This window comes from Leptonychotes weddellii, chromosome 6, assembly GCF_054177405.1.
Source record: "Leptonychotes weddellii isolate Sample4059 chromosome 6, ASM5417740v2, whole genome shotgun sequence".
Classification (NCBI taxonomy): Eukaryota; Metazoa; Chordata; class Mammalia; order Carnivora; family Phocidae; genus Leptonychotes; species Leptonychotes weddellii.
This window is the reverse complement of record NC_138374.1, coordinates 15,024,680-15,036,727: the sequence shown is the minus strand read 5'-3', so window position 1 is coordinate 15,036,727 and position 12,048 is coordinate 15,024,680. Positions and strand designations below refer to the sequence as shown.

The 12,048-nt window shown below is 35.1% G+C and overlaps 1 protein-coding gene and 1 long non-coding RNA gene across 4 annotated transcripts in view; one reads left to right on the top strand and one right to left on the bottom strand.

Moving 5' to 3' along the window:
• The window catches only part of NHLRC2 (NHL repeat containing 2), a 59,769-nt gene extending 50,802 nt beyond the window's left edge, over positions 1-8,967 (top strand). The window contains exons 11-12 of one of the 2 annotated variants that reach the window (XR_014146188.1): positions 1,408-5,669; positions 7,091-8,967. Coding sequence is in view for 1 of the 2 variants with exons in the window: in XM_081823477.1 (XP_081679603.1) it covers positions 1,408-1,664 (257 nt within the window). In the remaining variant the exon portion in view is untranslated. Of the gene's footprint in view, positions 1-1,407 lie in introns of both variants that reach the window. The other variant, XM_081823477.1, reaches the window with a different exon arrangement.
• LOC115938655 (uncharacterized) overlaps positions 1-12,048 on the bottom strand; it is a 116,050-nt gene that overhangs the window by 6,438 nt on the left and 97,564 nt on the right. The window lies entirely within an intron of this gene.

The following is a 12,048-nucleotide window of genomic DNA, read 5'->3' as shown; positions in this document are numbered from 1 at the left end:
TGAGCCACCCAGGCACCCCGGTCTATATAATCTTAAAGTTGTCAGCACATGTGAAGATTTGAAGTCCCCCCTCCAAAAAGGCAGTTGTAAAAGCACCACTGGCATATTATAACTTCACAAATCTCACATGTGATATATCTGAAAAATATCTAAAAAGGTTTTGTGTTTATTTCTAGATTTGGACATTAAAATAGCACAGTTGTTTTCCTGTTTTGATTTAAAATATAAGTCTCCCACTAATCTGTTATCTAGCAAAGCCAAACATGAAATAAAACATACTCCCCAATACAGAAGCAAAGAAGGCCAAAGAATTTTAGATTTTCACCTTTCACTTTCTCCTTACTCTGACTTGACATATTTTTCTCAAATTTGAGTTTTGAATCAACAGAGAACTAGAAGCAATATACTGAAAGGGAGATGGAGAGGCCTAATAGAAGCGGGTGCTCCGAGTCCGTTGACTCATCCTGAGGTGAAAAGAAAGAAGAAAGCCAAAAAGTAGATATAGAATTTCATTACCCCTCAGTAGGTTTTGTACAGATGACCAAAGTCACTGAGAAGTCATGAGACTGTGCTCCACGTCTTCTCTTTAAGATGGCAGGAAAGTATGTCCTGTGTTTTCCAGATGCTGGCTCTTGATTTCTAACCCCCCTTTAAGCTGAATATCCGTGTAAACATGTCCTTCCTCAGTATGACACAGACGTCCCTTCTGAGAGGAGGCACTGCATGAATAAAGACATTTTTAAAATTCTGATACTAGAAGCTTAAAGATTTTTAATGGTTTATTACACTTATGTTATAATCTACATATTTAAATCTAAGAAGAGTTATGTATTAAAATGAGGCAGACAAAATCTTAGTATTTACATTGTTGAGCCAATCTGAATAATATATGCAGTGTTACTTGTCTCTGAAAATGTATTGTTTGGTTTTTACCTTTGGATATTTAATAATTCATCATTATCTTGACTTTGAAAGTGACTGCAGAGTTGTACATAATTTGTATACCCTAGGTTATTCTGTAGTTGTCATTGGCATTCCTAAACACTTTATCTGATAAAAATGACCTATTTGTTTGTTTATAGAACTTAATAGGTTTCATTTTTAATTTCAAGGATTAAGGAAGGATCTATAGCCATGTTTGCATTATTCAATTTGGTTTCAGTAGACATTTGCAATTTACAGTGTTCAAAGGAAGAATTTTGATAATTTGATATCAAGATCATTAGCCTGGGAACTTCTCATGGGTGGTCATTATATTCCATCTATGTCCTTCACACAGAGCATAATGCCTGGCACTTAGAGGCTTTCAGTAAATATCTGTTGATTGAGTTTAGTCTTCATAAGGTTTGTCTAATTACCTACTTGGCTTCTTATACAGTCTTAGTAATTTACCTTTTTATTTTCTAGGCAATGAATGGCTTCTTCAAGGACAGATACCCTCTGGAGAAATAGAGAGCATTTCCAGTCAACCAGCGATCTCACTGCAGATTCCTGGAGATTGCTTATCACTTGAAGCCGTGATATCTATCAGCGTGTTCCTTTATTACTGTAGCGCAGACAGCAATGCCTGTATGATGAAGGGAATTTCGTTCAGTCAGCCTTTACAAATAAGCAGTGCACACCAAGGGTGCATCGCTCCAGTAGAGCTCAAGTATGGATTTTAACAAGCCAGTTAGCCACCTGGCCGCCACAGCCACTGTCCTCCATCCTTATCATCACTGTAACTTAGGAAAAGCAGCTTTATTTCTGCCTCTGGATACCAAGGAGCCCACTGCTCAGTTCTAGCAACAGATTTTAAAATAAAGCTATGCTCCATATTTACTTATCTAGTATAAACAAATTCCTTCATTCTGGCTGTGTACCAGCTAAATCACTGACCATCATTTGAACCATGATTTTGTAATCCCTGCTGCTATTTGGCACAAAACTTAAATCCACACTGTAGTCTAGAATATTATCATGAACATAATTCGCAGTGAATACTGATAATGAAACCAAATATTTTAACGAACTTTTTCTACCTTTATTAGTATCAAGGAGCACATTTGAATATATACATTTCACAATAACTTTAAACAGAACCCAAGATCCAGGACACCTGCCATTCAAAGCCTAAGGTCTGTTTAAGCCAAAAAAAAAAAAAAAAAAAGATCTTCACATCACAGTAGAAACTGAAAGAGTATCTGGGTGGTAAATATGTTCTTTTTTCTCTTCTGTGATTCTCTCAGTTGAGAGTGATTTAAAAGAGAATTTCTATTTTTATTATAAATTATTTGCTATCTTAACATACCATTATTAATGCCTTATAACTCTATTCAGAAAAAGTGTGTCAAAGGATGTACAGACTCACTCCCTTGAGTCCCCAGAGATACTATAATTTTCACAGAGAAAAGGACTTTGAGACATATTACTGTCTGTGATACTGTTCACGATAAAAAATAGTGACAGCTGAATCTGAGTAAATGGGTATATATGTTGTCTTAGAGGTTTAAATTTCACTTAGAAGCATTAAGATATGCAGATTGGTTGGGGTTTGGGTTTTTTGATTCCCGTATTCAGAACTTAAATTATGATCACTTATTGTGTTTTTAAAAATCACTTTTAAGCCTTCAAAGAAAATTTTAGTGTGAAGCACTTTCATGCTATTAATATGTATATATATTTATTACTCTTTAAAATATTAGGGCTGAAACATACAGGGATTTAATGACACTGGGGTTATTTTTAACCCAAAAAGAAATTGTCACTAGAAGATAAAGTTTTTTCTTTATCCTTTCCCTTTATAACTATTTAAAAGCCTATTCTTGGTTTTACTATAATTGATTCAATATGTTTGTGATTTAATCAGCTTATAGGATTTTGAAAATGTCAGGTAAACTGTATTTATCCAATAAATATTTATAGACAAAATGGCATAATATGCCTTTCCCTTCAAAAGCAAATTAGAAGTGTGATCTCTGCAGGACCATCATCTGCCCATTTTTCTTTTTGAAATATAGTTTTGAACATACTAGCTTTATATACTCAGGTTACCTAAACCTCTGAAGTAAGGAAGTATGTAGTACTGACTTTGATTCAATTTGTAACCTACTAAAGCTATTTTTAAAGAGATGTATAAATGTAAAGTTAAAAAGAATCTTGTTTAAAATTATATATAATTACCTCATAAACCTTTTCTTTCCACACAAGAATTCTGTAATAAAGGGATGTATAACATTAATACTCTCTTTTACAGAGAATAGGCTGAAGTCATGTTTTAATCTCATTTGAAATATACTTCTCATTTCCAGGTGGACATGATGAGAATATTTTCAGTCCCTGGGAAAGAAGTATATGCAGTTTTAACCTAATTCAGAAATACCTGATAATTAATTTTTCAGTATAATACACAAGCACACATATAGCTTTGTATTATATGTTTCTCAGAATCTAGTAATATTCTTTTTGTCTAGACAGTTTCGGTTAGTATTAAGCTTATACTTTTCTTTCAAAGTATAGGTTATTGAACATTCTTATTCTTACCCAGTCACCAGTCTGCACCGTTTTACATTAAAAATATTATTTCTATGGATTTAGTATGATTTTTTTGTAAATCCTACTAGAGCAGTATAAATAGGTTCCTAGAACTTATGACTAACATAAACCTCTTACATAAGAGGAAGCACTAGAAAGTTTATTTTTAAAAACTTGATCCTTCTGGCTTCTGTTTTCTATAAGGACTTCCATATTTTTTTTAACTTTTGCTTCTCTTCTTGTATAAATTATGCCCAGTGATAGTTTAGAAAAAGTATAAGTCACCTTAAAGTGCCATAATGTGGCATCACACACACTTTGACATCATTCCTAGAATCTTTGACCTAAATTATTGTGCTGCTTTGTCACTATTTTTTCCACACTCTTTGTGATGTCCTTTCACAAGTGGTAGAACTTTTTTTCCCTGAATTTATACTCAGGGTTAGTATGATCCCTGAAAAAGAATTTTGCTTATCTTAAATATGCTGCTTCAAGCAAATATTTAACCTATTCACAAGGAAAAACCTAATGGTTTAATCACCCATAAGTGTAACTTTGATAAAGTTCAGTGACTACCAAACAATTTTCTCCTTAACTTTTTTTTGGGGGGGTGGGCAGGGGGAGTTCTGAACAAAAGGTTTTTTTTTGTTATGTTAATCACTATACATTACATTGTTTCTCCTTAACTGTTCTAATACTATAGTTCTAGTATTATTGGGCCTGCAGAAAGCTATGATCTTAACACAGCCCAAAAAAATTCATATGTGTGGATGAGAGAACAAAGATCAAGAATTTCCATCTAAGTTTCTCTCATAGGCAGTATTGTTTTGAGTTAATATCACTGAAATAACTTACTCTCCGCTTGTTTTTCCATGTTGGAAAATTTAGGAAAATATTGAAAATATATATCAGTAATAATTTTCTGCCTGCACAAAATTTACTATTAGATTATATCTGCCAATTAAAAAGACTTCAGTCTGACCATTGTATTTGGCATCATGTTTAAGAACAATGATCAAAAAATAAATTCCATAGTTCACAGTTGCATAAAAATATGTGGAGAGGAATTATGTCAACAGTGGTTCTCCTGAATGATGAAATTATGAATATTTTAATTCTACTTGTATTTTTTTCAGTGAACAATGTGTTGTTTTCAGAAAAAGAAAACTGGAAGCAATTTTTAAAGATCTAAAGTGAACGGAGTTATAAGCACTGATGTAACTTTTCTAAAATCATCTTTATTACCAAGGATCAAGAACATAGTTTGGAGCCCTTTGTTCTATTGGTTCTCTTAATTATGTGATTTGGTGAAGACAGAAATGATCATGACTTTTTCTTCTGGGGTTTTATAGTGTAATGTGGTATAGTGGTTGAGAGCATGTGCTTTGCAGGCTCTAGGATTCTAACCCTATACAATGGGGCTATTCTACCTGTTTTATGGGGGTCACTGTAAGGCTTCAATAGTGTTTGTAAAGTATTTAGTAATTAATGGAACTGCTAGTTATTCACTTAGTTAATAATAATTTATGACTATAAACACATAGCTTGACATTTTCTTTGCAACTGCAATTTCTAAAGGAAAATATTTCTCAGCCAACTATTTGATATGTTAATAATCTCCATGGAGCTGGGATTCAAGAAGAGAAACAGTTTTATAATAAAGTATATTACTACTTTATAAGTGATGTTATAGTCAGAAACAAACCTACAGTTTTATGAAAATTTTCTTAGACCCAGGACTATGAGCCATATACTTCCTTTGAGAGGGTCCAGACATACTCACCCTACACCCCATTCCTGTAACACACTGATGGTGCTTTACAAAATCTTCAAAGTGCCTTCATGCATTTTGCCTCATTTGAGTTTCAAAGTAAACTATGAATCAGACAAGTAGATGTTACGTCCATTTTACAGATGTGAAAATGTGGGTGACATTAACTCAAGTTCTCAGAATAATGCCTGATGCTGGAGTGGGGCCTGGCATGGACTGTTGCTCAGCCAATTGCGTGGAGTGACTAAAAGGTGAATAGTGACGTATCTTTTATCTGAATACAGGTCTCCTAATTCCTACCTCTATTCCTAGACGGAGAGTGAAAACAAACTGCAGAATTAAGAAAGAGTACGACGTACTTCTGTGAATGCTTTCTTCAGCCTCTGTTAAGTATTTAAATAAAGTAATACGAATAGCTGAATTTATTGAGTGCTTACTATATGCCTGGCACTTTTCTAAGTGCTTTTTATGCATCAACTCATTTAATCCTTACAACAGCCTTCTGAGAGAGATACTGTTTTTCCTTTCTCCCCGATGATGAAACTGAAACAAAAAAGTTCTAAGCAGTTAGGCCAGTAGATACAAGATTTAGGAAGTGGCCGGGCCTGGATGAGTCTGGTCAACTACCATACTACTTTGCCTCTCAAAAGTAGGGGTTTTTTAGACCTCAGTCTTTCAAAGCTAGATATAGTAAATAGTAATCAAAGAATCCAAAAAGTTCTAGTGATGATTGTTTTTTAAATTTAAGTTAAATCCATTTAACTCTATTAGCTCTTTGGACTTTTCATTATACCCTCTTAGGAACAGTCTGTATACTTTTGTTTCCCAAAAGATTTTATGTACCATTCTTTCTTAAATTCGGATATTATCCAGAATTTTTCTTGGCAGACATGTATTAAAGAATTAAGTAGGTTTTCAGTGTTAGTCCAACAATGCTATTTTAATTGGTCTTCAAAAGGTAATTATAAGACCTTGTCATAAAGGATAACTGAATTTTTAGCACAGGGCTGTCTCAGACCCTAAACATCTTCATATTTAAGAACATTCTGTTATTAATAACTAAAATGAGTTCTAGAAGCATAATATTTGGCCAACCTCTTAACACACATAAAGCACATAAAGTTCTCTGCTTACTTGCTTCATAAATGACACTGGAATGGGGGCACCTGGGTGGCTCAGTTGGTTAAGCAGCTGCCTTCGGCTCGGGTCATGATCCCAGGGTCCTGGGATCGAGGCCCGCATCGGGCTCCCTGCTCGGCGGAGAACCTGCTTCTCCCTCTCCCTCTGCCTGCCACTCTGCCTACTTGTGCTATCTCTCTGTCAAATAGATAAATAAAAGATATCTTTAAAAAAAAAAAAATCCTTTAAAAAAATAAATGACACTGGAATGAGAACCTCCACCCCAGTGACTCAAATATATGTGATTTTATCACAGTAAAGTTTTCACCAGGTCAACCTATTCTAGAGTTAGGTACTGAAAGGAACGAAGTAAAATTTTACTACTGTGATTCATGATCATCCAGGAGCAAGATTATAAACATCTTTTCATTAGATAGTCTAATTTAAATTATTAGAATTTATTAATTCTTATAAAATCCCATTCCTGAAACCCATAAGGAGATGTACAACTTAAAAAGTAACTATTGTGTCATACTTCAGAAGTAGAATTCAGTATTAATCACCAAGATTTCCTCCTCTTTCTCCTGGGGCACATACATAGTTTATTTAAATGAATTCACACTAACCAAAAGTCACTGTTTTGTCCTGAATAATTAAAAGTTCGTTTTCTCCATTTCCTTGCAATAGGATAACCTAAAGAACAGTATTACACGGTAGGGGCTTACTGATCTGCCTGCATGTGTTCCGTGACCAGGAAACCTTGGCCCTTCTCCACCAGACCTGCAGGTTCCCCTGGCTGCTTCTGGCCTCCCAGCAGCCAGTCTGACCACAGAGGCCTGGGTACAGTGGACCAGGAGGCCGCCCTAGGCAGCTTTTCTGATGGCAACCCTTCCATTTTTCCGTGTGCTGATTTGGTTTAATTATTTTCAAAGGTTAGAGCTGGAAAGTGAGAACTCTACATCCTTGCTGTGGAATGTTTGCCTAGAGTTCTCCACTGTCCGGTGTGTCCCTCTTCGAGGCATGTCGCTCTCAAGTACCCAAGGGGTGTTTAGTTGAGAGCCCCCAACCAAAAGGAAAGAATCACAGGTATTTCCAAATAGGCCTCCCTGCCTGTACCAGCAACCATGTCCTAAAAAACACTAAACAAACATAAACTGAGGCTTTTTTGTGACTGTCAGGGCATGGTATGAATTCCTTTCTCTTTTAGTAGCAACTGACAGAGCTGGTGTTTCTCAGTAATATGGAGTGAAGCAAAATCTGTTAATGTTGAAACTTGAGACTATGAATGACATGGACAATTTATTGGCTTTGGTTTTAATATACTTGCTTACATACTAAGATTTGAAATACAGTGAAATGAGACCTCATAATGCTGAGAAGTAGGAAAAAAAATCAGCCTTCAGATTTAAATACGCCCAGTTTAGACAGTCTTTTTATGATTCTTTAGCTACCGTGCTATGCTCATGAGAAATATATGCTAAAGTATACAGGGCAAAACAGTTGATAAATTATGGTAATGAAAGGTAAAAATAGACATGTTCCTTTCTGAAAATGTAGAAGGACTCTGCCATGTAACAATCTATTGTTAGAATTTGTGGTCATTACAATCATGCTGTGAGCATCTATAGGATGGGCTTCCTGCGCTGTTCATTACACCGCTCAAAACTAACAAGTTTTTGCTTGTATAGGGTTGAAATGTATTGTTCATGCATGCCTGTGATATTCATCATCCAAATTTACCTGTAAGACATACACTACCACTTCCTCTCCACACCTTAGACTTCCCTTTCTTTAAAAACAATAGTAGTTTCTGTAGAAGTTTCAGTGAGGAACTATGGTTTCACAAATAACAGAGCAGAATGGTTTTGTTGCAGTAAATTTTTTTTCTAGAATTCCTAATATCTCAGTTTCCAGAGGAGAACAGTACTGCATGTGATTTAAAGATTAATTTCTAATTTGCAATATACCTAATATTTTAGGAATATTTAGGTTAGTATAACAAATCAGTTTGCTGTGTGCTTGAGATCTATATGTATAATACACTCCCAAATTGTAACATTTCATAAATTTGTCAAATTTAGAGACTCAGACTCTCCCATCTTTTGTGTGGATAAAGTTGTGGTTTTGAGAATAGAGTTGGTCTGCTGTGCTGACTTCGTATCTGTCATTCCAAAGGTTTGATTACATTTATTTGTTCCTCCAAAGATAAAAAATGCAATGAAATCCAATTTATAATTTCATATACTGGTATTTCCATTCATGCTCTAATTCTAAAATTTAATGTGGTATGCATATTTAAGTGTTTCATGTAGACAGATTAATATATTTTTACCACACTATTTCTGCATATATTTCAAGACTATTTTCAGTGACTTTTTCAAGTGCATATGTTAACAGAAGATCATATAGAATGAATGTGTGCACCAGCCTTCATTACCAACTCAAAAGAAGTGTAATACATGTGATTATAAAAGAATGTATTTATAATGTACACTAATGCCTAATGCCTCTTTTCTAAAACTTTGCACTTTTTCATGAAATAGATTAAATATTTTCTCTCTAAAGTCATGTTTCTGTTTTTAATATGCTTTCTGTTTTAAATAGACATAATTCTACTGCTTACAAATCTGTAAGTCACGATTTAGTATTTGAACTTTTGGGGAAATGAGTGTAGTACTTAAAAAAAAACTGCAAGCAAATAAAATCATGCAATCATAATTACAGTAATTAAAATCATAAGTATAAAAACTGCATTTAGGAAAGGTGATCTATTCAGTAAATGGTTTTGGGAACATTTGAAAAGAAAAAAGATCTCTAGGGGCACCTGAGTGGCTCAGTTGGTTAAGCACCCAACTCTTGATTTCATTTCAGGTCACAATCTCAGCGTTGTAAGAGTGAGCCCTACATCAGGCTCTGCACTCAGTGGGGCGTCTGCTTGAGATTCTCTCCTTGTCCCTCTACCCCTCCCCCAGCTCACTCTGTCTCTCAAATAAATCTTTAAAAAAAAAAAAAAAAAGATCTCCATTTAACACTATTTACAGAATTTGAAAGGAATTAATGCCAACATAAAAATTAAGAACACAAAATGCCAGAAGAAATGAAAGAGAATATAGTGTCAGGGGTGGGGAGGGCATTTCTAAGTATGACCTAAAACCCAAAAGCAATAATGGGAAAGATCGATATGTATGACTACTTAAAATTTTAGGCATCTGTATAACAAATGAGAACAGAAATGAAAAGTTAAAATGAAAAAGTATTGCAAAACATAAGATTGGACATAAAATTAATCATATATGAGGAGCTCCTATGAACTATATATATATATTTCAAGTGTGTGTGTTAACAGATCATATATCCTATGAAACATACCCCCGTTAGAAAATAGGCAGAGAATGTGAGCATACAGCTCATAAAAGAAAGCAATGAGAAGATGCTCACTTCACTAAATCAAATGCAAATCCATCCATTCAGCTATTTACCGAGCATCTCTTACGTCTCTAAGTACAGTGATGAACGCATCAGACAAGGTCCTTTCTATAGAGCTTGCATTGTACTTGAAAGGAGAGGTAAGAATGAATAAATAAACCGAAAGGGTAATTGCTGAAACAAGGTAAATAAGAGAGTAAAGGCCTCCCACTGAATTATGTAAGTATGAGAAAATGAAAAAATAAAGCTAATATTATCGCACAGTAGTTTAAAACATTACGAATGTTGAGAATTAAACTTTTCTTTGTAAGAAAACTTATAAAAAGTATTTGGACAGTGCCTGCTTCCTTCTCATCATAAAATTTGTAATAGCAAGTATTTTTCTCAACAGCAAATCGTCTTTTGCCTTTCTAAGATTGGATTAGCTTCCAAAATTTTCATCCATGTTTTCAATGCTGTGCTCTATCTCCCACGGTTTCCTTAATGTGAAGCTTTTTTCCATCATAACTTCTTCTGGGACATCAGCCTTCTCATCACAGCCACTTCCTCATGGACTTCAAGGTCACCCTCCATCAGTGTCCCTGGGTACACATCGAGTCTATCAAATAACAACAGCATTCCCAAGGCCAGCTCTCACTCCACCTACTTTCAACTCAAATGTCACTTCCAGTGTGTTCATGTTTCATTTCTTTGCTGGACTTCCTGTCTTTCTGGCCAAATCCCTCTTTTGTTTATCTGACAAGAAGTCACCACAACTACACACTTTGCTGTCTGTGCACAATCAATCACACACAGCGACCAGTCACCAACAGACTTTGGAAGAAGTGACATTATTGGTCACTGATCAGAGGACACGTCTGTTATTACACAGTGATTTGTGGACTGAAGAGCTAACAGTGAAGTTTGTACTTAGGTGATTACAGTCAATAATCCCTGCAGCTGAAATTAGAACAGTGTTCTTGAGGGAGTGGTGTTATTGAAACTGTTAGAACTGAAACTGGGCACATCAGAATTGTTCAGAGCAAGAACTGCCTGCATATGTATAGGGATAAAAAAAAAAAAAGGAATAGATAAATGGAAGGATACGACAAACCCTGCATAGAGTTGAATATAGGGGATAGGGAGGGATTTGTATTTATTTACCCTATATATTTCTGTACTGTTTGAAATTTTACAAATTAATATTACAAGTTTTAAGAGCAAACTAAAGTGAGAAAAGGATTACTTGTGTTTCCCACAATCACATTGCTTGCTGTGTGTGCATCCTGAAAAATGTAAGCAGAAGGTTAATGAAGAGTAATATGAGAAACAGGACTGAATATAGAAATATTTGTGGGAGGGGGGAAAAAAGCCTCTACTGGTTATTTTAGACTATGTGAAGAAAAATCATGCAAACAAGAGTAAACCTGTCACGAGGTTTATTATTTTGTCTAGAACACACCAACCTTGTGCCAACTGACCTGACACCATCACTTATTCACAGAACGATCATGAGCAAGTTACTTCCTCTCCACTGACATTGTTTCCTCATCTGTTAAACCAGATATTATTACTTCATGGAATCATTGTATAACATTAGAAAAGCACTTAGCCCAGTGACTCACAACCAGTGAATACTCCAAACATGGAGTCATTCGTGCCATGGAGAACACAGACTTCTCTGCCCGTGAATGTCTTCAGATAGAGACTCAAAGACAGTTGATGTGTTTTTCCCACGTGGGGAACTCAACCCAAAGACCTCAGTTCTGAGCCATTTGAAGATTCTGCAATTTGGAACATGCAGGGGAGAATCTGCTTGTCTAGCTTTACTTCAAAATAACAATAATTTGTTATTTACACCCTTGGACTTTATTTTTTTAGGATGAAACCCATCCCTATAAACCAACTCATTTATTTAAAAATAAATTTTCGTACATTTAAAAATACACAGAGTTTTAATAGGACTGAGAAAATTATTTAAAACACTTTTATCTCACCAAAGGCAACCTTGTTAGTGTAAATAATGTTGTGCAACTCCATTCTCTAGCTAATTCAATTGCTTTTTTGAACTCCTAACTGGGTAAGAAACTTCAGACTTAAAAGAATCTTTTTTTTTTTTTTAAAGATTTTATTTATTTATTTGAGAGAGAGAGAATGAGACAGAGCACATGAGAGGGGGAGGGTCAGAGGGAGAAGCAGACTCCCTGCCGAGCAGGGAGCCCGATGCGGGACTCGATCCC